Source organism: Natator depressus, chromosome 2, assembly GCF_965152275.1.
Source record: "Natator depressus isolate rNatDep1 chromosome 2, rNatDep2.hap1, whole genome shotgun sequence".
NCBI classification, from domain to species: domain Eukaryota; kingdom Metazoa; phylum Chordata; order Testudines; family Cheloniidae; genus Natator; species Natator depressus.
In genome coordinates, this window is record NC_134235.1 from 66408889 (window position 1) to 66433069 (window position 24181).

At 40.2% G+C, this 24181-nt stretch overlaps 1 protein-coding gene across 2 annotated transcripts in view; it reads right to left on the bottom strand.

The window, feature by feature from the left end:
- LYN (LYN proto-oncogene, Src family tyrosine kinase) overlaps positions 1-24181 on the bottom strand; it is a 91246-nt gene that overhangs the window by 10585 nt on the left and 56480 nt on the right. For both annotated transcript variants that reach the window (XM_074944359.1, XM_074944358.1), the window contains exons 9-12: positions 23349-23531; positions 21988-22064; positions 9252-9405; positions 7637-7768 (exon numbers count right to left, since the gene is read on the bottom strand). In XM_074944359.1, the coding sequence (XP_074800460.1) occupies positions 7637-7768; positions 9252-9405; positions 21988-22064; positions 23349-23531 (546 nt within the window). The remainder of the gene's footprint in view (positions 1-7636; positions 7769-9251; positions 9406-21987; positions 22065-23348; positions 23532-24181) is intronic.

Consider the following 24181-nt stretch of genomic DNA (forward strand, 5'->3'; position numbering starts at 1 on the left):
TGGATGGATCTTTGGTCTGACCCAGTGTGGCCTTTCTTATGTTCTTATGCCAAATGTAGCATTAGGAATCTGGATGATAGAGCAGTGACTTTCACAGAACTAATGAGAACTGTTAGGCGCATTATACCCACAGCATTCTGGGCAGAAGCTGCTTTTCCTATCACATCAAAAGGAGAACAAGATTCAGATGCTTTATTTTGTATTCTGCATAAGCTTAGAAGAAAATCATCTCTGAAATGCAAGGGAAAAAAGCAGCCTGACTAGGCAAGGGGAACCATCAAAGTGCACTCAAAAGTTAGCTAATAACGTGTACAGGGCCAGATTCAGATCACCAGTGCATTTCTGAAGTAATTGCATTAGAACCAATTGAGTTATTCTGGTGTAGCCGATCAGAATGCAGCCAATAAAAAGTTCCTTTTTTTGATCACCAAGAGGGGGAGTAGTTAACAGCGTGTCGGTAAATCATACCATCAAATGGCAGATCTGAATGTGAATGAAGTGGATCTTTCCGAGGTGAACAAAGCTAAGCACATTTCAGAGATTAACACATTCATTAGGTGGAAGGGATAGCGTTACATTGTATTCAACAGTACATTTTGCCAGCTTATTTACGACAGTAGTATTAGAAATAAAGGAAACCACTTGTTTGGTCTCTAAACTACAGGAAGGGCACTGCAGCAAGGCTGCTGGGGACAACCAGACAGAACAAAGGAAATATGCTCAAATGAGAATATGGAGGGGAGTTTGAGGCTTTATTTTGCTAACGGAGGACCAAATTATGCCTAGTTCTCTGTGGATGCATGGAAAACAGGGTCTGCTCTCTCCATGTGTCTGTGGGGTCCATACTGTCTCAAAAAGGGGCAGAGAGGAGGTAAATCCATTTATCTCCATAAAGTGAGTCAACATACACTAGGAAAGCAGGACGTAGTGTCCTAAAAGGTAGTGGAAGCTGTGCAGGCACTCTACAACTGCATTGGCAACTTTGTTTTTTATATTCAAAATGTCTATATAAATGACAGTTATAATATCCAGTACCTTATTGGATGAATAAGCCAGTGCTTTTTCCTTTTAAAAGAAACAGTCGTGGTTGTCCTCTCTTACAGGCCTGTAAGGTGAGTTCTTATATTTTTTAACATTTATATTTTAATTCCCTGCAAATAATTTCTTAAATATTAACACTGGAAATGGGCCTGAGTCGGAAAATTCAGATCCAGATCCAAACATTTCCAAATTTCAGAGATGTTTGGATCCAGGGTTTTGGTTTCAGTCCAGCACAAAAATAGATCTCAGCTATGAAATCTGGATCTGGATCAGAACTCTTCATTTGGGCCCATGTTTAATATTTGCATTCACTTTTCCATATGGTGAAAAGCATTGAAATGGTCCCAGTTACACTAGTGCAAATGCACTTGCTTTTGAGACTATCAGTGAAATTGGATGTCGTCATAGGACAAGAGTCTCTTGCTGCTACACAAATGCAGAGCAAAGGTCAAGGCGCTTACGGAAAATACAAGTAGAGAGCAAGTCAATGAGACATTTATCTTCCATGCAGAATGCTCCGATGCTCTATTACAATGACTTTATTTCTGTCGATTTAATAATGTTATCTGATGAGCGTCAGTGCACAAGAACAACAGTTGCTCACCAGGGGCTTCATCCTGCCGGGTGTTAAGCACTCTGGCTCTAATCCCAAAAAGCACGTAAGTGTGTTCCTATTTTTAAGCAGTGAATCGTGCCATTGAATGGGAATGTTCATGTACTTAAGTGCTTTGCTGGATCAGGGCTAGAATGCTCAGCATTTTGCCAGATCAAGCCCTGCACCTTTACTGTTCTGCTACATTCTGAATGCATGGGGCAAATACGCCCATTTTGTGCTTCAGCCAATTTGTGAAAAGCCCACCTGTAAACATGATTTCTAGTTTTCAAGAGAATAATGGGGAGTTCTTTCTTTTAATCAACATTTATTAATGACACATTTTAAGTACACGTGCCAAGACACAACATGAGCACGTACACAAATGTGTATACTGAATAAATAATATTTCCCAGCTATACAGCTTGATTGGTTGTCATATATTCTGGTATAAGTTAAAGATATAAAGGAGTAGCAGTGTGTCTCTAATTTTCCAAGACACTGTTATGGGTAGACTGTTTCTTAATGAACAGTTTCACCAGAACCATATATTACTTAATTGAAATTCATCCTGAATGCACATCTCTTACACGGGTCATAATCTTATACAGGATGCTAACTTATGAGTCTGAGGCAGTGCTAACAAACGTTAGCCGTTAAACTTGGCAGGATGCAGAACCAATTCCTTATGTTGAGCCCTCTTATTTTACTAACATCCAGTATTGGTGATTGTTAGGAGTAACTGACCACAGGTATGGAGGGAGAATCTAGATCTGAAAGGAGGTACGTGTAATAGAGAGCAGATGATGCCATTGAATGTATCCAATATTTGACATATTGTACGATCAGCTGGAAATTAGTTTCTCAACAACTGGTTCAAATTGTTTGCCTACAAAATCAGATATTTGCATTTTATATTTCAAAATAGTTTCTGTAACTATAAGTCCCACTAATCACTTCAAGATTATCAGGAAGAAAAATAGCCATTGAACTTAGAAACAGAGTTCATAAAAACTCAGTTTTCTTGACTGGAAATGCTTTCTGCCAAATTGTATGTTTATGCTCTCTTCACACTGGTGTTAACCCCTTGTCAAATATAATTCAAACCATCTCACAGAGCTTTAAACTGACTGCATATAAGACCTTAGATTTAGTTAGCTAGTTTTCAACTATTAGTAAAAAAATGTTGTAAGGTATTCTTACTAGAGCTGATTATGTTTATTTATTTATTTTATACTATTTATTATTTCTACTCTTGAGGGATTATCTTTGCCTGGCTACTAAATATTGGTAGGACAAAGTTAGGACGTACTTTTCTTCCTGGAGTGTTATATCCTAGACTTGATCCAACCCAACTAATGTGCTAAGCTGTGTTTTCGCAGTTGTTTGCCGGTCCCACAGTTATTTTGGTTACATGCTGGCTCTTCATATCACATTTTCAATATAAACCAGGAGATTTTGTATTTTCAATTCTTCAAATGAAACAAAGATTATTATATATATATATATACACACACACACACACACCAGTTTGTGCAGATTTGTGCTGGAGAAAGCTCTTGGGAGCCTTTTAAAACCTGCCAACAGTGTGATGTAAGGGTTGGAGTTCCCCTTCCAATCTCTGGCAACAATTAATTCATCCCTGACATATATGAATTATCTATGTAGCTCATAAAAATACCTGCAAAGAATTACTATTTTTCCAGTGGGATGCATCAGACTGCACTGGGTGTTAGGTATTTTAAAAAAAACAAAACAAAACAAAAAAAGTCCTCGGGGAGGATATTGTCCAGACTTTTCTCAAAGGACACCTTTTCTCTCACTAGTTTAAAATCAAACGGGTGGAACGCTGTACTGTACTGTCAATATACTCCACATATTTTCCTGGAACAAAGCATAAATGGCAGCATGGCACTGCTTTTATGGAGGTAAAGATGGAAAATAGAATTTGTTGCGAAACTTTTAAACACATTTTTTATGAGGTTCTAGGTTTTTCTTTTAATATCTCTGCACAAACCCAGGCACTCCTTTTACATTTCACAATTATAATTCATCTTAATAGCAAACTTCACGATACTCACGGATAGGTAAATTGGGTGACCCTCAAAATGTTAAGCGTTTGGGTTCAGTTATGATAAACATATGTATCAGACTACCTCAGCTTTAGGGAGGATACCACAAATCGTCCAACCACACACAACTTCCACCTGATACTTTCTTGAGGAAGTGGCGCCTAATGGTTGATTAACTCACGCTAGTATGTTGAGTGGGTGTCTGCTGGGCCTGCTACCCATTCACATATTCAGGCCCTTATTTAACAAAGCATTTAAACATGATTAACTTTAAGCATGTGAACAGTCCCACTGACTTCAGTACTTCTTGACTTCAATGGGACCACTCATGTGCTTAAGTGGTTTGCTGGATCAGAGTCTTCAGGAGCACTGAACATACCTACATTCGCTCTACCTTTTCTGGAGGTGACCTGGTCAGTACATTTTCCCCCTATTCTAATCTGATGGAGACTCACCCGTCCCCTCTTTCTCATTAGAGGAGCAACTGGAAAGTCTGGCCCCCCTAATGGAGTTGGGGATGGCAGGCCTGCTCCCACCATTCTAGCCCAGCGGGGCTTGAACTCCCTGTTCTAGCCCTTTGAAGCTTCACGCAGTCTGGGACGCAAAGCTCCGAAGTGCTTGTACAGTGGTGCTTTGAGTGTTTTCAGAGTTTGAACAGCCAGAGCTGTAGGACCTAGCAGAAGGCATTGCTGGGAACTCCTGTGCTTGAATGGGTATCTGCAGCTGTCAACTACCCTGGGATATATTAAGAAGGAAGATGGAAGGCCTCTAGGATTCTTCTTCCTCAAAACTATACCATCCAGTAAGTGCAGATGGTGGGTACATAGGAGTGTGGTTAAACTTCCCAACTTTCCCTCAGGAAGATGGGTGATTCTTAAGTGAACTCTTCAGAACCTCAAAAGGTGAAGCTCAGTGTGTATTTACACGATGGCATTCTGCTTCCTGGAGTGCTTGTGGGAGTTGATAAATGATGCATGAGCCAGGGGAAATAGATGAATAATTATATATTGTGGTGGAGCACCAGTTCAGCTATAGTTAAGGCTGAGAACCTCTTCCTGTTTAAAGGCTGACTTTTCTAAGTGTTCTAAACTCTGCTTGCTTACTTAGATTGGTTTGAAATTTCCTGTGCCTCATGGAGCTACAGGGTAGGGAAATGGTCCATATGTGGGGTCATTTGAGCAAGGGGCTCCCTCGATACAGCCCTTTGGGGAAAAAAGCATTTCATAAAGTCTACAGATTCTACCAGGTTTTTTTGTTGGTTTTTTTTTTGCACACACCTGGGGCTCAAACCATGGCTCTGGTCATCCCCCCAGCGGCTCTCGCTCACTGAACAATTTATCTCAGTTAGTGCATGGCATCCACTTCCCCTTTGGGGAAGCAATACTGAAAACATTATTAAAGGAAGAGTCTAGCTTTCTAGAATGGAACAACAAACACTCGCAGGCCAAACAGACTGCAATGTACACGTACAGAAAAAGACTAGGCAAGAGAGTTTCCAGCCAGCCTGGTCTCACATGACCTTGATGGCTCGAGGAGACCTCCGGTGGACCTAGAACCTGAGCTAAACCCCAGCACTGTAACTTCAGACTGTACCCTTGGCAGAAGTCTGAGGAAGATCTGTAGGCATGTTGCTGCTATGTGCTTCTGCACAGTGACAGTTCTTGGTTTTTTGTTTTTAACTTCCGGGAAATATAATCGGACTACAGCAGATCATTCAGAAGTGGATCATACTATTTTCCAAAAGAAATGACACATACATTTGCTGCACAGTGCAGGGGATGTAGGGAGTGCAGGGAGATGAGAGGAGATTAAGGGGTAGAAGAGCAGAGTGGAATGAGGTAGGGGTGTTTAGGGCTGCAGCAAGGGGAGGGAGTGGGGCTTGCGGGCTCAGGTCAGGGTGGGGATGGACAGTAGGATTTGGGACATGACAATAGGTGGCAGTGGGAGGATTAGGAGAAAGGGGGCTGTCAGCCTCACATTCTTCCCTGCTGTGTATGCCGGGATTCGGAGGGGCCCCTAGCGCCTCCCTCTGCCCCCCTCCCCATCTATGTGCCAGGACCGGAGGGGTCCTGCCACTCTCTCCCTGGCCCCTCCTGGGCTTGCCCTTCTGGGTGGTCTGAGACCTTTTCCCTGCCCCTGTGTGTGCACTGGGATCTGGGGGCCCTGCCTCTCCGGGGCATGGTCTGAACCCCTCTCCCTGCTCCCTGTCTGTGTACCAGAATCTAGAAACCCTGAAAATAACACAAATTTAAACCTTTGAAAACCAGGAAATACAGTCTGTGCTAATGCAACCTTAACTCTGCCCTCTTTGAGATCCTCCCCGATACACCCATACCATTTATACTTGCACTCTGCTTTTGTAGATAGTGCAGAACACTCAGGGGACAAGGCACGTCACCATGTGAGATAGAGCCTAACACCTTCTATTTGCTGAGGTGTGATGTACTGAAGAAGAGCTACCTACGCCTGCCCTTTACTCAAACACAGCCCACGCCACATAAACAACCCTACCTCTGCTAAATTTTACAGCCCCTTCACCCTTATACACAGGATGCCATCTCATACTATACTTCCATTTACCCACAGACCATGCTCGTACCCCACCTCACTGTCCCCAAGGCGAGAAGACACTTCTGCCCCACTATTGGCATAAGCTACATAGCCCATTGCTGAAATGAGGCATACTGGATCTCTCAAGGCACCTCTTTTCACACTGGGAAGAGGACAGGGAGCAAAGCTTAACTGCTCCCACACAAAAATAGCCGCCGTGTTCCCCCCTCCCCCCCGGTCTTCTCATATCACAATCACACAAGTTGGTCCAACTAATCCTGCCACCATGCCACACAGCTAGACCAACGCCATGAACAGAGCTGCTGTGCATGCAAATAATTCCCAGTGGCTCCTGCCAGCTCCAGAGTGGAGAGTTAAGGCTGTGTTAGCGTCACCATTACTTTCACTCTTTATTTCCTGGTTTTCAGCTGTTTTGAGTTTTGCTGTGCTTGACGTTCTGGAAAGGCATGAGGTACCACAAGGCAACCTTCATTGTGCGTTAACGAAGGTTTTTGTTAGTCATATCTATCTATTTAACACCTTTATACAAGGTTTTTCTGTTTGCTTAACCCAGGGAAACTACGTAACTAATGCATTTTCCTGTAAAAATATCTTCAAAGAAAAACAGATCAACATTAGGTTGCTTAATGAGGTCTGCCTAATGTAAGAAACCTCCCGCGTAGCCTTATGTCCCAGCTACCTTATCACCGAAGTGCCAATATTCCAATGGGAAATCAGCACTTCTCTAGATTCCGCTTTCCTGTTCTTTTGTAGCGTCTAATGCTGACAAAATATTATGGCTGTTTATGTAACAGCAAAATTGCTTAGTTGGTTTCATTTGAAATTCCACCTCTTCAGGAGCAACATTTCATTACTCACAAATAGCAGTGATACACAGTCTTAGAACGTGTAATATCACCGGTCTAGTCGATCATTAAACCATGTGAAGTGAGCTTTGGGAAATCAGGCTTAGTGACAGTTACTGGAAGTCAGCATTTACGACAATTTTAACATCATTGGAGTACATAAACCAGTGCAGGGTTTGTATTTTAACGTCACTGGAGTACATAAACCAGTGCAGGGTTTGTATTTTAACGTCATTGGAGTACATAAACCAGTGCAGGGTTTGTATTTTAGATTACACATAACTTGCTGATTTAAAGCTCCCACAAAGTTGCATGCAGTGTTAGGTACATATAAAATGGCTGAGAGTTTTCAAAATTCTTTGATCTAGCCTGCAGTATGCACCCTTCAGATCCACAATGCTGCCATTATTGTAAGAGATTCACTTTCCCCCCCTCAGTTAACTATTTTCTGTGACTCTTCAAAAGAGCATCAAAATATGAATACCATGTAATGATATATAAACAAATGTCCATACCTGGATAAGGGATTTTTCCAAAGGTAACAATTTCATTCAGAAGAATTCCAAAGGACCACACGTCAGACTTAATAGTAAAGGAACCAAAGTTAATTGCTTCTGGTGCTGTCCATTTAATAGGGAATTTTGCACCTAAGAAACAATACATTCTCAATTAACCAAGTACATATGTTGCTTGAAAAATATAACTACTAACATATCTTATAGACTCACCTATTATTTCCATTAAGTATAGGGTATACAGTGAGCATTTAGTACAAAATCCTGTCTTTATCTTAGGGGACTCAGAAGGTACTAGCTCCTCTTCCTGTCCAAGAGTTATTGTACAGATGCAGTGCTTAATTTGTGCCAGGGCTGAGCCCTGGCACCTCTAGGCTTGGCAGTTCATAGCCCCGGCACTTCTGGGCTTGCTGCATCAGTTATGAATGTAAAAAAATTGCTTGAGTCCTAGCACCTCTTTCATTGCAAACGAAGCACTGTACAGATGTACTATAAGCTGGCTCAGATGGAGCCACCACGATGTACTCTCACACACCCTGTGTGTCTCCTGGAAGTCTCAGAGAAGTTAAGAATCGAATTTGGGATTTTCAAAGGAACCTAAGGGAGTCAGGAACTCAGTATTTAACTTCCTTAGTTTCCTTTTACAATCCCACCCTGAATGGGCACGAGATTGAACTAATCTATTCTCTCACCCCAGAGGTTGTTTCAGACCAACTGGAATGATAGTGTGGGGAAAACTTTTCGCAGGCATGAAATGCTATTCCTGCATGAGTGAACTGAAGACTTCATTCTGTTGTGTTGTCAGCCCAACACCTTTCACAACTACATTTACTTACAAATTTAGAAGGAAAAAATAAAAATTACACATCACTTTTCAACCCACCAGTGTCTATGCTCTGTTGTCCCCTACATTTATCAGTTCAGAATCAAAAGATGAGAGTTTTCATGTAATGGTTGTGCCACTCAAATAGTTTGCATCGCTGTCATTACCCCTAACTAACTCCACTCCATATATAGAATCTTGACTTCCCTAGCAGTTTTGCCTTTGTAAGAAATGCAGAATTAGGCAGGTCTACACCTCCAATATAATGTTTAATTGATTTAATCCTTTGTTTCATGTCCAACTATGTTACACAAGCAAGCTGGTGCAGAGCGAATCTAACCATATTTTAAAATCCTCTCACTTCTACTTACCACCTCTATTGTGGAAAGGATGTTCAAGCATGTCTCATTTATGCATTTGAGGATAAAACGAATACTAACATTTTCTCTTAGCAATTAAGAAAAACTCAGTTCATTGTCTAATTCAACAAGGTGAAAAGCTTTGCTATGTTATGCCGAACAGTTAATTAGTTTGATTTGTAAAATTTATTGTGTTGCTTAAAGCAGGTACAAACTACTTTTCATAAACTTTCTAGTTTGAACAATCTGGAATGAGGGGACAGAGTAATTTTTAAGAACAGCTTTGTCATTAGAACACCGTATTTAACAAATTATTCTGGCATTTTTCACACTGTGCTATGTGCTTCTCATTTTTATGTTAAACAAATGCCTAAATCTGTGGCTCTTAACAGAATGAGTTTTACAGAGCTGAAAAATATACATGAATACATACCTTCCCGTGCTGTATATTCATTATCTTCAATTACTCTGGCTAGTCCAAAATCAGCAATTTTGCACATCAGTGACTCCGAAACCAGAACGTTAGCTGCTCTCAGATCTCTATGAATATAGTTTTTCCTTTCTATGTATGCCATTCCTTCTGCAATCTGTAAAAAGAGTAGTGCTTTCATTTTTGGTATTTTTGCAGCACACTGTACCATCCTGAGCAACTATGAGCTCTTCTCCTTTACCACATCAGGACCCCTTCGTTAATGATTATAGCATCAACTATGTGTTGAGCATTTTACATATATATGGGGGCAAAGTCCCTGCCCAGAAAAGCTTTCAGCGTACGGGCCAATCCTGCAAATCTTCACTCACAATAGACAGCTCAGTGATTCCAAAAGGACTGCTTGTGTGAATAAGTGTGTGCAGGATTGGAGCCTCCACAGCCACATCCAGTTACAGTCCCTGATTGGGCAGAGAATTTAAGCATATGCTAAGTCCCACTGAATTCAGTTAGGCATGTGTTTAGGAGCCTTCCTGAATCAGGGCCTTCATACTAATAAAGAAATATTAAAATTATGTTGTGAGATTTCTTCCCCAAATATTCCCTATTGAAAAACTGGTGATAAATTAACATGTTCAAATAATAAAATGGAATAGGATTAATAAATAAATAAAAGCTTTGTATGGATTTCCTATTACAAAGTGTCCCTTTTAAATGGGAGATTAAGCAAGAAAGCAGACTTTAAAGTAAAGGAGTACTTGTGGCACCTTAGAGACTAACCAATTTATTTGAGCATAAGCTTTCGTGAGCTACAGCTCACTTCATCGGAGCTGTAGCTCACGAAAGCTTATGCTCAAATAAATTGGTTAGTCTCTAAGGTGCCACAAGTACTCCTTTTCTTTTTGCGAATACAGACTAACACGGCTGTTACTCTGAAACCAGACTTTAAAGTGTAAGCAAAACTGCAAATTATAAGAATATAAGAATGGCCATACTGGGTCAGACCAATGGTCCATCTAGTATCCTGTCTTCCGACAGTGGCCAATGCCAGGTGCTTCAGAGGGAATGAACAGAACAGGTAATCATCAAGTGATCCATCCCATGTCACCCATTCCCAGCTTCTGGCAAACAGAGGCTAGGGATACCATCCCTGCCCATCTTGGCTGATAGCCATTGATGGACCTATCCTCCATGAATTTATCTCGTTCTTTTTTGGACCCTATTATAGTCTTGGCCTTCACAACATCCTCTGGCAAAGAGTTCCACAGGTTGCTAATATAATATCTAATACAAATTTGAACATTTTCAAGAAAATTATCATACAGACGTCAACTAGCTTTGTGCTTATTCCCATTTACTGTATGCATCTGTTCATACACTAGGAATGTTTGGCAAAACCCTGCTCTTATGTACCCTAATTTCATAGGTAAACAAAGAAAAAAATAGTAATTTTGTTTCATAACTATCCAAACCAAATTAAAAGTGGTAAATATTTTGGCAGTTATCAGAGATGATTTTTCAGAATTTGCCAAGATCATTACTTCATTTTTAAAATGGTCTGTGAAAACACAGGGTGAGATACTCGTACACCACCAAAGTTTGTCCTAGTTGCTGTAGAGGACAATAAAACTTGCACACTTGGAAAGCCGCTGCCGAACAAGGAGCCCGGACTATACAGACTAATCTGCTCTGATACTGCTATTCCAAAATTCCTATGGATGGTATGTTAGAATACCCTTCCTATTGTATGGGGAAAACACGGCTGTCTGTTCTGTGGGTATGCTGGGGTAGGAAGAGAACATAGGAAACTTTTTCCAACCCCAATCCACCCATGCATTAGCGGTCTCCTTGTCAGTGCTGGAAAGTTAGCACCAGTCTGCATGTTGTGTGGCTGCCCTTGCACTGCCACAGGTGTACAGGAGCTTGCTCCATTTTGTGCCAGACAGAGCATCTGACTCTAATTAAAAAAAAAAAAAAAATTAGACACTTCTGCTAATCTCATAAAAAAGTCCCTGACAGGCAAGCCAAGTGCATTGGCAAGCATTTATAACAGCAACTGCACGCTCTTTGTTCCTCTTTTTGGGGGCAGGCAATGGAAAAATAACAGCATTTCCCCCCCACCCCACCCTGTGAGCATTCTCTTATAAACCAATGTACTGCTGCAGTGCTGCTTCTTTCATACAAGTGTGTGCAGTTTCAGTTGTAAAACAGAAATAAAGGTTCTCATGCTGAACCAAAAAAAAGGATTTTTACCAATATTTTGCGATGAACAGAATGCATGTGTGAGAATTTTTCATATCCACAAATAACATGAAAGGAGTAGCTGCTATAGCTTGCACTACTTGCTGCAAAGGATCTTTTTCGGAAACCTACAGGCTGGCCATAAGTTGGGATAGTGAATTCTGTGCCCCTAGCCCCACACAAAGTTGGATTAATTGGGTTTTGGGAGGAAGCAGAGAGCAAACTATAATTGGTACTGATGTCAGTTTTATCTGGTTTGACAGTAACTCAGCTGACAGGCAGAAAAGTGCACCAATGTCACTGAAGGAATCAACTTTCCTATCATTCCCCTGCACACATTAACAGGAACGGTCAATGTGGCATAGTGAACAGGACAACTCTGTGGGATACAGACTGTGATGGGGACTTTTAATTTTTATATGTACTTCCACAAGCCTGCCTGCAATATCCCAGTAAAGCTGTAGGAAGGAACTTAAAAAAGAAAAGAAAAGAAAACACAATAAAATATTGGGGCCAGATCCTTTGACATCAATAGGGCTGATTTACACCAGCTGAGGATCTGGCCCTTTATTTAAAAAAAAAAAGAATCCATACATTTTGAACAATTTTGAACTCAAAATTACTCTTTTTCCATGACATTTCAGGACAATCTTTTGTCTGCACTGAATCACGTGGAAGTTCAAAAACCATGCACAAATCATGCATGCATCCAGACTCCTTCCCAGCAATTATTTCCCTCTCCATCAACTCCTCCATTACTCTGGACTTCCCCAAGCCTTAGAGCACTGCTTTTGAGAAGTGAGGGAAATACATTTCTGTACTGTAATTTAAATGAATTATTACTAAGAGTTCTGTTTTAATATGCCTAGTAAGGAATCTATTTGTCAAAAAAAAAAAACATTTCCTGAATCTTTTTTGTTGTCTGTTGTTACAGACATAGTTGCTGACAGGTATTTTGAAATAAATTACCAAATTAATTGAAACTGGCATGATTATATTGTATTATTTTGACAAATAAAATATGCAGAGTTTTGCAGAATTTTAAAATATTGTGTGCAGAATTTTTAATTTTTTGGCGGAGAATTCCCCCAGGAGTAAAGAGAGGGCGAGAAGCAAACTAACTGAAAAATGGTTTATACTTTTACACAAATAAACAATGCTCAGATGTGGCATAATCCATTGTCCACAGGAGGGGGTGACACAGAGGTTCAACCACTAAACAGGAGATTCCACAAGCATTGAAAAAACTGTATATTCCAATAAATAATAATAATAATAATAATAAACTGAGTTTCATTGACAAACCATGGGAGTTATATGTAAAAATCAAGTAATGAGCATGAAAAGGGAAAATGAAGTCACTCTCGCCCACTCACGTAAAGATAGTTTACACACAAAAATCAGCAGCCAAACAGCTGTTGTTCAGCTACATGCAAACTCTAGATAGGACTATGAGGTTGGTTTTGGTTTTGATTTTATTGCCTATATGGTAGGTAGGGTTGCCAATTTTGGTTGGACATATTCCTGGAGGTTTCATCACATGACAATCTTTAATTCCGGGACAATCCTGGAGGGTTGGCAACCCTAGTTAGGATATGGAGTACTTCCACACTTTCCACATATACTGCATGACTATGATTATTAAACAAATAATATTCCCCCCCTTTAAATAATTATTGCCAGGCTTCCAGGACAATATTTTTTTTAAAAATAAAATCCAATCTCCAAACAGTAAAACTATGTACATAGCATCAGAATGTTGAACAATCCAGCATCCCGTGGCAGAAATAAACCATTCCATAAATCAGCCTCCCTACTGTAAAGCTACATAGAAAAGTACACAGTAAATCAGGCTCAACATTGCATAGGACTGGGAGCCAGCATTCTTTTCTCAGCTCTGCCACTGATTTGTTTTGTGATCTTAGACTAGCTTCATACTGTAATCTCTGTCTCAGTTCCCTCCTCTGTAAAACTGGGAAGATGCTTGAGTCAGCCACAGGGGTGTTGTGGAAAATTAATTAGTAAGTGTATGTAGAGCAGTTTCAAAATGAAAAGCACTATTACGAGTGCTAAATAAAATGACTGCTGAAAGATAATGGTAGATAAACCAGACAGTACTGAATGTTGCTGGAGCAAGTAGCATGAAAGAGCAGACAAGACTGAAGAACCTCGGAGCCCTGATTGCGCTGTGTTTCAATTCACACACAGTCCTCTTTCTGTTCTTATGGTTTCCTTTCCAGAAAGGTATATAATCTTTTTAGCAGTAGTGTTTTCTCTAACATGTGATTTCAGCATGGTTTGCAATGCTGTCTGTGGCATGTTAACTTACAGAGAATGTGCATTTAATGGCATGTTAAACACATGCTCCTTTTTTGTTTCTAGGCTGTATGTAAAAAATATGAATTCCTGGTGTTACCAAACTGTGTTTGATTGGGCTCAGTATTGTTGTTTCACTTCAAAGTTCCCCCAAGTCAATGGGTCTTCAGGCTGACACTCTTAAGACATGTCAGTTTCATAGCCAAGGGTACACAAGGGAGCAATGTGGCCAGGATCATGCCCAACTGCTTTTGACTGCCCTATGGATGAGGTACCCATTTGCAGCTGCATGAATGAACCTGAGCTGGCTTTTTAGTATGAGATCAAGCAAGACTCAAACCCCTGACCTACAAGATTGTAGTCAAGCACCTTAATCAGCCACTGCACCTATGTGAACCTCATCTTTCAGATGAGCCTTTAAATTCTCCCTCTTAGATTTAATAAACGGCTTTTTAAAAAAAGTTTAAAATTAAGGTTCTTATCCTCTGCTACTGTCAAACTGTATAGATTGCAAGTCAGGAATGTGTGGGTAAAGATGGCTTAACTATCCGCTGTACATTATCCTGATTCTGCAGAGACAGAGTAACCAAAGAGCTGCTCTGAGAGTCTGAAGACAGAGCTGGGGATCAGTATTGAATTGGGGCATCCCAGCCATATTCCCTTATCCCTACTATGTTGCAGCAGGGAGAAGAGTGGTGCTGTAGCTCACGAAAGCTTATGCTCAAATAAATGGGTTAGTCTCTAAGGTGCCACAAGTCCTCCTGTTCTTTTTGCCGATACAGACTAACAGGGCTGCTACTCTGAAACCTGTCATAAAAGCCATTGTCAGTTGTATACTACTAGAGACACCCTTAAACTGGGGTCATACTCCTGGGACAGATATACCAAACTTCAGGGTCTGAGTGAACTGACAGGGCAGTGCAAAGCAGCCACACTACACAGGGAGAATCTGGTGTGTCTAGGTTGTAAAAAAAGCCAATAGCGCAGCTGGATTTTGAGGTTTAAACTAAAAAGAACAGGAGGACTTGTGGCACCTTAGAGACTAACCAATTTATTTGAGCATGAGCTTTCATGAGCTGTTACTCTGAAACCTGAGGTTTAAACTGTTTGTGGTATAACTCTGGAAGAGTTCTATTTTGGGCTGGGGGGTTGGGAGGAAGAGAATCATTATCTTGTTCTAAGAGCACCCTCCAGTCCTGAAGGGCCTTTAGTGAAGGGGCATGGTACTGATCACACTAAATGGGATTTTTATTAGCCTAGAATTAACCACAACCAGATTCCTTTAAGTAATGTTGTGATGCATGACCAGAAAGGGTTAAGCATCCTGCAGGATAAATGACTCAAATTCAACCCTTACAAACGTATGGGGAGATAATGTTTGTGTTTTTGTGTATTTACATATATATTGGTAGAGGTCAACAAGGTAATTCAGGCTACCATTCTGAAAAATGTAATCAAACGCTCCATGTCTATGCATTATTCTGTCAATTCAGAGATCAAAAGAACATTTTAACATTTAAATGAACTGTAAATATAGGATATCGCTGTATTCATCTCTCTTTGAAATGTACAGCAAATCATCTGCCAATGGTGGAAAAACAGGCAATTGCCTTATGTTGATCTGTGTGAATAATTACCAGCTATGCTTAGGACCTGGGCACACTTCAAAGTCCACATGGGTGCCTATTGTTCAACTAAGGACTCCGACCTGTCAAAGAAGGCCTGGAATTGTATAAAAGACCTTTGGGTCCCACTCCTTTTTATCTCAGATCTGCTTGAGATTTCACACAGCAGAAGCCTAAGCCAAGCCATAAAGACTGAGATCCCAGTTCTGACTGGACCACCCTGAATACAAACATTGGACTATAACGTATAGACTATTTCTGAAAGAACTCTTTGCATCTACAAAGCTCTCCATCTCTGTTATGAATCTGAATCTCAAGATTGACTCATGTCTGTATGTATACTGTTCTTTTAACCAACTCTCTCTCCCTTTTCTTTTTAAATAAATTTTAGTTTAGTTAATAAGAATTGGCTGTAAGCGTGTATTTGGTAAAGGTCTGGAATATTCATTACCCTGGGAGGTAATGTATCTGATCCTTTGGGATTGGTAGAACCTTTTCTATATGATTAATAAGATTTTCAGAAATCCCCCTCATACCTGACTTGGGTGTCTAGGTGGAGGTCTGAGGCTGGGTTACTTTAAGGGAACTGTGTTGTTGACTTCTGAGAAACCAGTGAGGTACTATAGAAACTGTTTTGTGCTGGCTTGGTAAATCTAAGGATTGGAATATCCACCATTTTTGGGGATTGCCTGCCCCATTCTGTGCAGTTCTGTGCAGAATTGAGGGACCTCAGCTGGCTGCCCTGGGATTCTGGTCACAAATGTCTAGCCAATGGAAGAAATAGTGATCAAGTGGACTTAATTTATGTAAAAAAAATAATTAAGATTTAATCCTGGTGTGACCAAGATGTTAATTGGTTAGCAGCATGGTGAACAATGATGGCAGTCTACAGCTCTTCAGAAACGTACTCCAGGTTTGTTTTGGTTTTTACAACTTATTAAAGAGGCCTTTTATAATATTTATTTTCATTTTGTATCAATGTTTATGTTAAAGAGGTGAGCAAAAACATGGGCAGGGAAGGCTGCGCTGTATTCTTCTAGCTTTGGTCAGCTGCTTTGTATTCTAAACAGAGCAAAACACCCACACAAAACTAAGGAAGATGAAACAGAGTAGTTTGTTGGGCAATCATTTACCAGAATGTAATGTTATCCACCAAAAAAAAGGAACAGGAAAAAAAAAAAAAAAAAAACCTGAGACCTCTAATGCTGGATAAGAGTGATGACAAAATAATTGCTACATGTCTCTTCCGGTTTATTTTATTTTATTCCTACTGAAAAAGGGTTAGAACATTGACCCAAGATTTTGGAGATTTTTGGTTTGTGTCTCTCATGAACAGAAGTTGGTTCAATAAAAGATATCGTCTCATCACCATGTCTCTCTCAAATCCTGGGACCAACACAGCTACAATTACACTGCATAGAACAATGAATTTACAAACTCGAACTGGGTGGTTAAACAGGTCTGAATAAGATTATTGTTACAATAACAATGCTTTGAACATTTCAAAATGGAGGACCCAGCACATTCAGTAGGAATTCTGTTAAGAGTTATCTATGCAGTTAAAGATGGATGCTGTATGTGTATGCAGTTAGCTAACTGCAGTAAATGGTTAAAGGAATTTGGAAACTTAGCTCTTGAAGCCGAAGGAGATTATAAAGTACACTGGGTCACTAGCTTTGGAGCAAGAGGTTATGGAGCTTGTAAACACAAGCACATGTGAGCTCTGAAACTAGGGAAATGTCATCACCTGGCAGCTTCAGGAGCCCATTAGCTTAGGATCAAGCATAAGATCCACTAATGAAGCAAATAGAGCTTGTTAGCTGTGCTAGTTAACATTGCTATGCGGGGAGCGGTTGTCAGCTGTGAATGGAGACAGGAGAGCATAAACATTCTGCATGCTGATTAGCTTCGGACTGTTATATTAACAAGCTTTGCTAGCATAGCTTGCAAAAGGAGGTGGTGGAATATGTACAGTTTCCAAACTGATGAATGGAGACTAAAGAATGTACGGCACCTTGGAATTGCTCAATAACATTGCTGACAAGCAGAAGAGTTTACAGGAGGTGGTACTTCTTGTAAATTGCATTAGCGACTGAGCACCAGAATAAGGAAATTGTCAGCTGATGTGTTACTAGCTGTGCAAGACAAATAGTGGTATAACAAGAAGCTAGCAAGGGAATCTGTGAAAGACAATTCAGTTCTGATTTTTGGTTCTCCATTATTATTCCAAACATCCTTTCTGGCATACTCTACATCTTTGGTGCCCAGTTCTATATTGCTGAATTCAACAAAAGACTCTGTACCCTTTTTTTCCCTCTCCTGCTGGTAATAGCTCACCATACCTGATTACTCTCGTTACAGTGTGTATGGTAACACTCATTGTTTCATCTTCTCTGTATATATAAAATCCCTCTACTGTATTTTCCACTGCATGCATCTGATGAAGTGAGCTGTAGCTCACGAAAGCTTATGCTCAAATAAATCTGTTAGTCTCTAAGGTGCCACAAGTCCTCCTTTTCTTTGTACCCTGTTTTGATGTTGGTGCTTAGTAGCATCAGTTGTAGGTAAAATTGAAAAACAGATGCCTTTATAACAAAACACTCTGGTTTCACACACTCATGACATTCATCCTTAAAGGCCAAAAAATCTCTGTGATTGGACTGTAGCAAAAGGTGATTTCCCCACCTCCTCCCTCCATCCTCCTCAAACAACCCCATCACCCCCACAACCTGGAACATGGACAGCACCCTTCCAGAGGGTGAAGGTAAAATTTTCCCATTTTAAAAATTTCTAATAAATTTTCTTTAGGCAAAGCTAAAGCAAAAGCGACTAAAGATTTAAACTTTGTATGACTTAGTTCTCAGTGAAGAGTTGCAAAGTTGCTTGTTGTTTCTTTTTCATTTCATTTTTTTATTTGACAAAGAAATGACTGTTTTAAATGTGTGTGCTAAGGATAGGCAGCAGAAAGTTTCCTGAAGTCTACAGGTGACCACTAAAACAAAGGTGCACTGGGCATGCGTGTACTATGAAATATGTGTTTAGCTATTATTATTTGGGGGTGGTTCAATGAACTTATATGCTCTGCTAACAAAGCAGCAGAATTATGGTTGTATTATTAGGCTCTAGGTTTAGAGATCAAAATAATTGTACATGTGAGCCAAGCCAGAATTTCAGCTCAGGTCTCCTACAGCGAAAGCCCAATGTTCCATTTAAAACAACAATCAAAAATCCAAGGGCAACAACCCAAACCAAGGTCTGCTGGCTAAACTAATCCTTGATGTGATTCCACTGGCTTCAGTACAATTACAGCAGGTGTGAATTTAACTGTTTGCTTGAAAGATGCCAGCTATTAAAGTTAGGCCTATTTTAGATAGATGTTTTTGTTCCGTTTTAAAAAGAATCTGAAACAACCAAAACACTATAACCTCTGTAGATCTAAATCATTCCTTTCAATGATTGAAGATTTTTTCCCTGAACAACTGTGAATTAAACTTGCAGGGTTATAAAGCCCTGAAAGTGGGGCTTGTGATGGAAATGCCAACTCAATTTACACCAAATAATGCTAAACTAAGTGTTTGGTTTTAAGGGCCATTAAGTGCTGTATCTATTTTTGTGCTGTCGGTCGGTCACAATGACCACATCCTCTCTCTTTCTTAAACCCCACTATCTGACAGACCATTTCAGATCACCACGACCATTCCTCTGGATGCTTCCTGTTTACTCTCTTCCTGTTGCACCATAAGCCCTTGGTTAATTTGTTATTCTGCAATGAGCGCTGGTTCTCTCAAATAGTTTGTGTACACACACACACACACACACACACAGCTATTTTAGGGTATTCACAAAACAGTACCCCCCCCCCAAGAGCTGTGCGTTTGTGACAAATGTCAACATGATGCAACAGCAAAGTGACTGTACAAGCACAGAGAAAACCTCATGTTATTGCTGCTTTTTCTTTTTTTCCTGAGAAGCTGGAATAAGCTGGCACAGAGCCTGCCAGAGTGGTGTGAATTTGACTGTCACACATAGTTCAAGTCTGTGTCAACCAAAGCAAAATGTGCTGGTCTTGGCTTAAGCAGTTGAATGGGAATTTCCTTTTATTTATTTATGTTGAGACACAGCTTTTCAATTTCTTTTCGCTCAGGATAAGCATGGAGATATGAATCAATGCCGGAAGCATAAGCTAATGCACAAGCCAGGCACATCCTGAAAAATTTATTAAACATGTTTTTCATACCCCTCCATTCTTAGTACAGTCTGTGTTCTTGATACCTGAGTTTGTACCACTAGATTTACTGACAGGTTTGCTGTGAAGTTACCATTATTTAAAGCTGAATATCTTAGAAGGTGAACAACACAGTTTGAAAATAAAGTATGTCTGTCTTAGGCCCTAAAGAATGATGATTTTTATTAAAGGACTTTAATCAACAAGTTAGCGTTAGAAATAGTCCATCATCCTTTCCATATTCCAGGTACCGATCCTTATTGTACATTTCTTTAGGTCAGGGGTCCTCAAACTGCGGTTCGGGACCCCTCAGGGGGTCGCAAGGTTATTACATGGGGGGAGGTCACGAGCTGTCAAGCCTCCACCCTAAACCCCGCTTTGCCTTCAGCATTTATAATGGTGTTAAATACATAAAAAAGTATGTTTAATTTATCGGGGGGGGGGGGTCGCACTCAGAGGCTTGCTGTGTGAAATGGGTCACCAGTACAAAAGTTTGAGACCCACTGCTCTAGTGCTTTGTTCACTGCAGTATTAAAAGTCCCGAAAGAGTTTCCTGCACATCCATTCCGAGGCTGTTCCACATCTCAGTTTCAAGAGGTTTTTCCCAATATTCTCCCTGAATTTTCCTTTTTAAAAATTTAATCTTTACACCTAGTTCTATTTGGTGGGAGGGTAAATAAGGCACTGAATCTCTGAGGCCCAGACTTCAATGGGGCTCTGCTTGGGTCCGGGGATCAACTCTCATGGAACTCGTTGCAAGATCAAGGTTTAAGTGTTCATCCCCACAGGTGTTTTCACTCTTCAGTTATTTGTAAACAGTTATCATTGTCCCACCACCTTAGTAGTTGCTTAGCCAAGCTGTACATAATTAGCTTTTTAGATCTTTCCTCACCATAAATCAATTTTTCCAGGCCCTAAATTACTGATAAGGTGGTGCCCAGAACTGAACACAATATTCCAAATACACCAGAACTCTAATACACCAGAACCTATCCAGTCCATCATCCAATGCCTTTGCACATGCAGTCCAAAATTGCATTGGTTTTTTTGGCAGATTATAAGTTCACATGGGGTTTGATGTTTGCATTTGTGTCTCTGATAGCCTTACCAATTCACATATTTTTCCTCTCCCATAGAGTATATGTATTTTATAGTACATTTTCCCATCTACATTATAGTTTTCCAGTTTTTCATTTTATTATTTTCTGTCTCTATACGTCCCTTTCTATCTATAAAGTCTAAGTATAAATATATAACTCATACCTGAATAGTTTTTCCTTGAAATTACCCCAAAGAGACTTCCACGGATAGTTCAGAGAAGCTAGCAAACCTGCAGCCACGTTGGACCAATGGTTGTGGAGTAAGGCAGTCCCAAACACGGGTCTGTTTTAAGCTTGGGGCCTACAACTTAATGGCTTCACTGCATTGGCTTGTACCAGTCTGGGTATCCATGATAAGCCCAAATCATATGTATTTATATACTGGCTACATTAAACTTTTGATTGTCATTACCAATACTGTATTACATTATTTAATATTTCTACTGCCTTTCCTCATGCCTTGTAACAAATCAGTACAGCAAGCTACAAAATAAAGAGTCTGTACCAGTCTAACACTCATAAAAAACAATACCCTACCAGAAGCAAACAACTATTGTAAGTTAGTAGCACATGTTAAAACATTCAAAACATGAAGAGCATAAGCCCTATTGACTTTTCAGTGGGATTTTTGGCTCTTAAGTAATTTTGGTGCTTTTGAAAGTTTTACCCACAATGCACAAGGTATCCCATGTATCGTTTGTACCTGGGGGCTGCCAGTTGGTTTAGTAAATCAGGGGTTGGTATTCTGAACCATCCTTCATACATTTCAGTTATCGAACAAAATTACTCCAAAATCAGTTTGAAAGTGATCTATTACACTTAACAGAATTTCTTTACCAGCTGACTCAGCTCAAGGGAAGGTGAAAAAGAATGCATTAGCCCTATTTTAAAGATTTGCAAATGCATGTAATATATGGAACTAGTACTACCCCCTTACACGTATCTGCTAGAACTGAAAACAATCCTCCCTTCTGCAAACAAACTAGACATATCACTGACAACAAAACTGACATACTAACGTTAACGTGTAGGCTTAATCATACACACACTCTGTGAAATATCTATTCTTTTTCTATCTCCCACAAAAATCGCTCTGAACATTATTTCATTACACCAAAAAGTCTTGGAAGTCCACTGTTACAACAACAGATTTTTTCAGCAGTGCCTGATATGAGGTTCAGCCTCCAAGACACTAAATGCTTCTTAGTTTTCTTTATATTATAACCATTTACCTGAGCTGAGAAGTCAATTAGTTTTGGAAGCAGTAATTTACTTCCTTCATCACTCTTCAGAAAATCCAGCAGACTGCCTGTTTCAATGCAGAAAGAATAAATCAGTACAGTTCACAAGTAAAATAAAGTAATAAGTCTATAGCCAGCCTCACTACCTTCCGCATGCTTGAGCTTTAGCGGTCTATGTTTTGTTTTAACATATTTTTAAGTCTGCCACAATTAGTTATATGGTTCTTTACATGCGATAACAACAATGCTGATCCAATAGCTGAGTTGATCAACTATGCAGCTTTCTGAGGTGCAAAACTAAAAAGTCAAGCTTCTCCTGAGTTCAACATTGTTTAAGTCTTTTTTTTTTATTTGAGTGATTGATTTTTTCCCGTTCTAAGGAATATCAGCAAAGTTGCCCTCAGAGTATCACCCACAATTATCAAGGACAAAATTTTAAAAAGTCACAAAAAGCATGTCTAACTCAAAGGAAGCTGAGCCTTATGGTAGTAAAACACAACTAAAATATCTGTTTACACAGGACTTGATTCTGCAGCCCTGACTAGCATTGTGCAGTAATTATTCATAAAAGCATGGTACAGTACTCCTTCCTGTAGGGGCAGTCAACAGGACGTTTCATGAATTTAACTGCGGGATTGCAGCATATGGTTCAAAGCGTTCACCCACTTTGGCAGAAAACATGAGTATTGGATGCATAATGCAAAGTCATCGAGATATTATAAGTGATATGTTTATTATTTGTTAAAAGATTTTTAGAGCTCTTCAGAGATTTCTAAAACGATGCACCTTAAAACACAACATAAGCATAAAATGAAAACTCTTGTCCTCTCTTAAGGTAGATAAGAACATAAGAATGGCCATACCGGGTCACACCATAGGTCCATCCAGCCCAGTATCCTGTCTACCGACAGTGGCCAATGCCAGGTGCCCCAGAGGGAGTGAACCTAACAGGTAATGATCTAGTGATCTCTCTCCTGCCATCCATCTCCACCCTCTGACAAACAGAGGCTAGGGACACCATTCCTTACCCATCCTGGCTAATAGCCATTAATGGACTTAACCTCCATGAATTTATCCAGTTCTCTTTTAAACCCTGTTATAGTCCTAGCCTTCACAACCTCCTCAGGCAAGGAGTTCCACAGGTTGACTGTGCGCTGAGTGAAGAACTTCCTTTTATTTGTTTTAAACCTGCTACCATTAATTTCATTTGGTGGCCCCTAGTTCTTATACCATGGGAACAAGTACTTGATCATTTAATATAAAATTAACACAATTATTTCTCCCCTTTTTTGTTACTAGGGATTGATTTGACATTTTATTAAGATGTGCTCACAGAGTCCAACAACTCTCACCTTTTGCCATGAATTCTGTTATAATATAGATAGGTTCCTCTTTGCTGACTACAGCATACAGCCTCACTAACTTGTCATGCTGAAGTGTTTTCATGAGGTTGGCTTCCTCCATGAATGCTTGCACAGACATAGTTCCAGGCTTCAGAGTCTTCACAGCCACTTTTGTACTATTATTATAGTAACCTAAAAAGGAAGGGATTATTATGGCACAGAACTCATTCAGCACAGCGCATTGACTGTTAGGAGAGCTCATAAACCAGGCTGGACTTCATGAATGGTATAAACCTGGTGAGAAGTGTCCAGACACAGCACAATTAAATTACTTGTAGTATAATCATACCATGTTTTGCAACAAGACATATCGATGTATGGAGAGAGGGTCTGTTAATGTGCAATGATCTATTTTTGCAAGTCATTTACCTGAAAAATCAAATTAAAAATAAAATGATCACTCTCTATATTAAGGTTTCATTTATAAATAGTTCATAAAAGGTAAATAAATGATCAATAGATAGTTTAATTGCAGGGATCGGCAACCTTCGGCACGCGGCCCATCAGGGAAAGCCGCTGGCGGGCCAGGCTGGTTTGTTTACCTGCAGCGTCCTCAGGTTCGGCTGATCGCGGTTCCCACTGGCTGCGGTTCACCGTTCCCGGCCAATGGGGGCTGCGGGAAGCAGCGCGGGCCGAGGAACGTGCTGGCCGCCGCTTCCTGCAGCCCCCATTGGCCTGGAGCAGTGAACCGTGGCCAGTGGGAACTGCGATCTGCCGAACCTGCGAACGCTGCAGGTAAACAAACCGGCCTGGCCCACCAGCAGCTTTCCCCGACGGGCCAT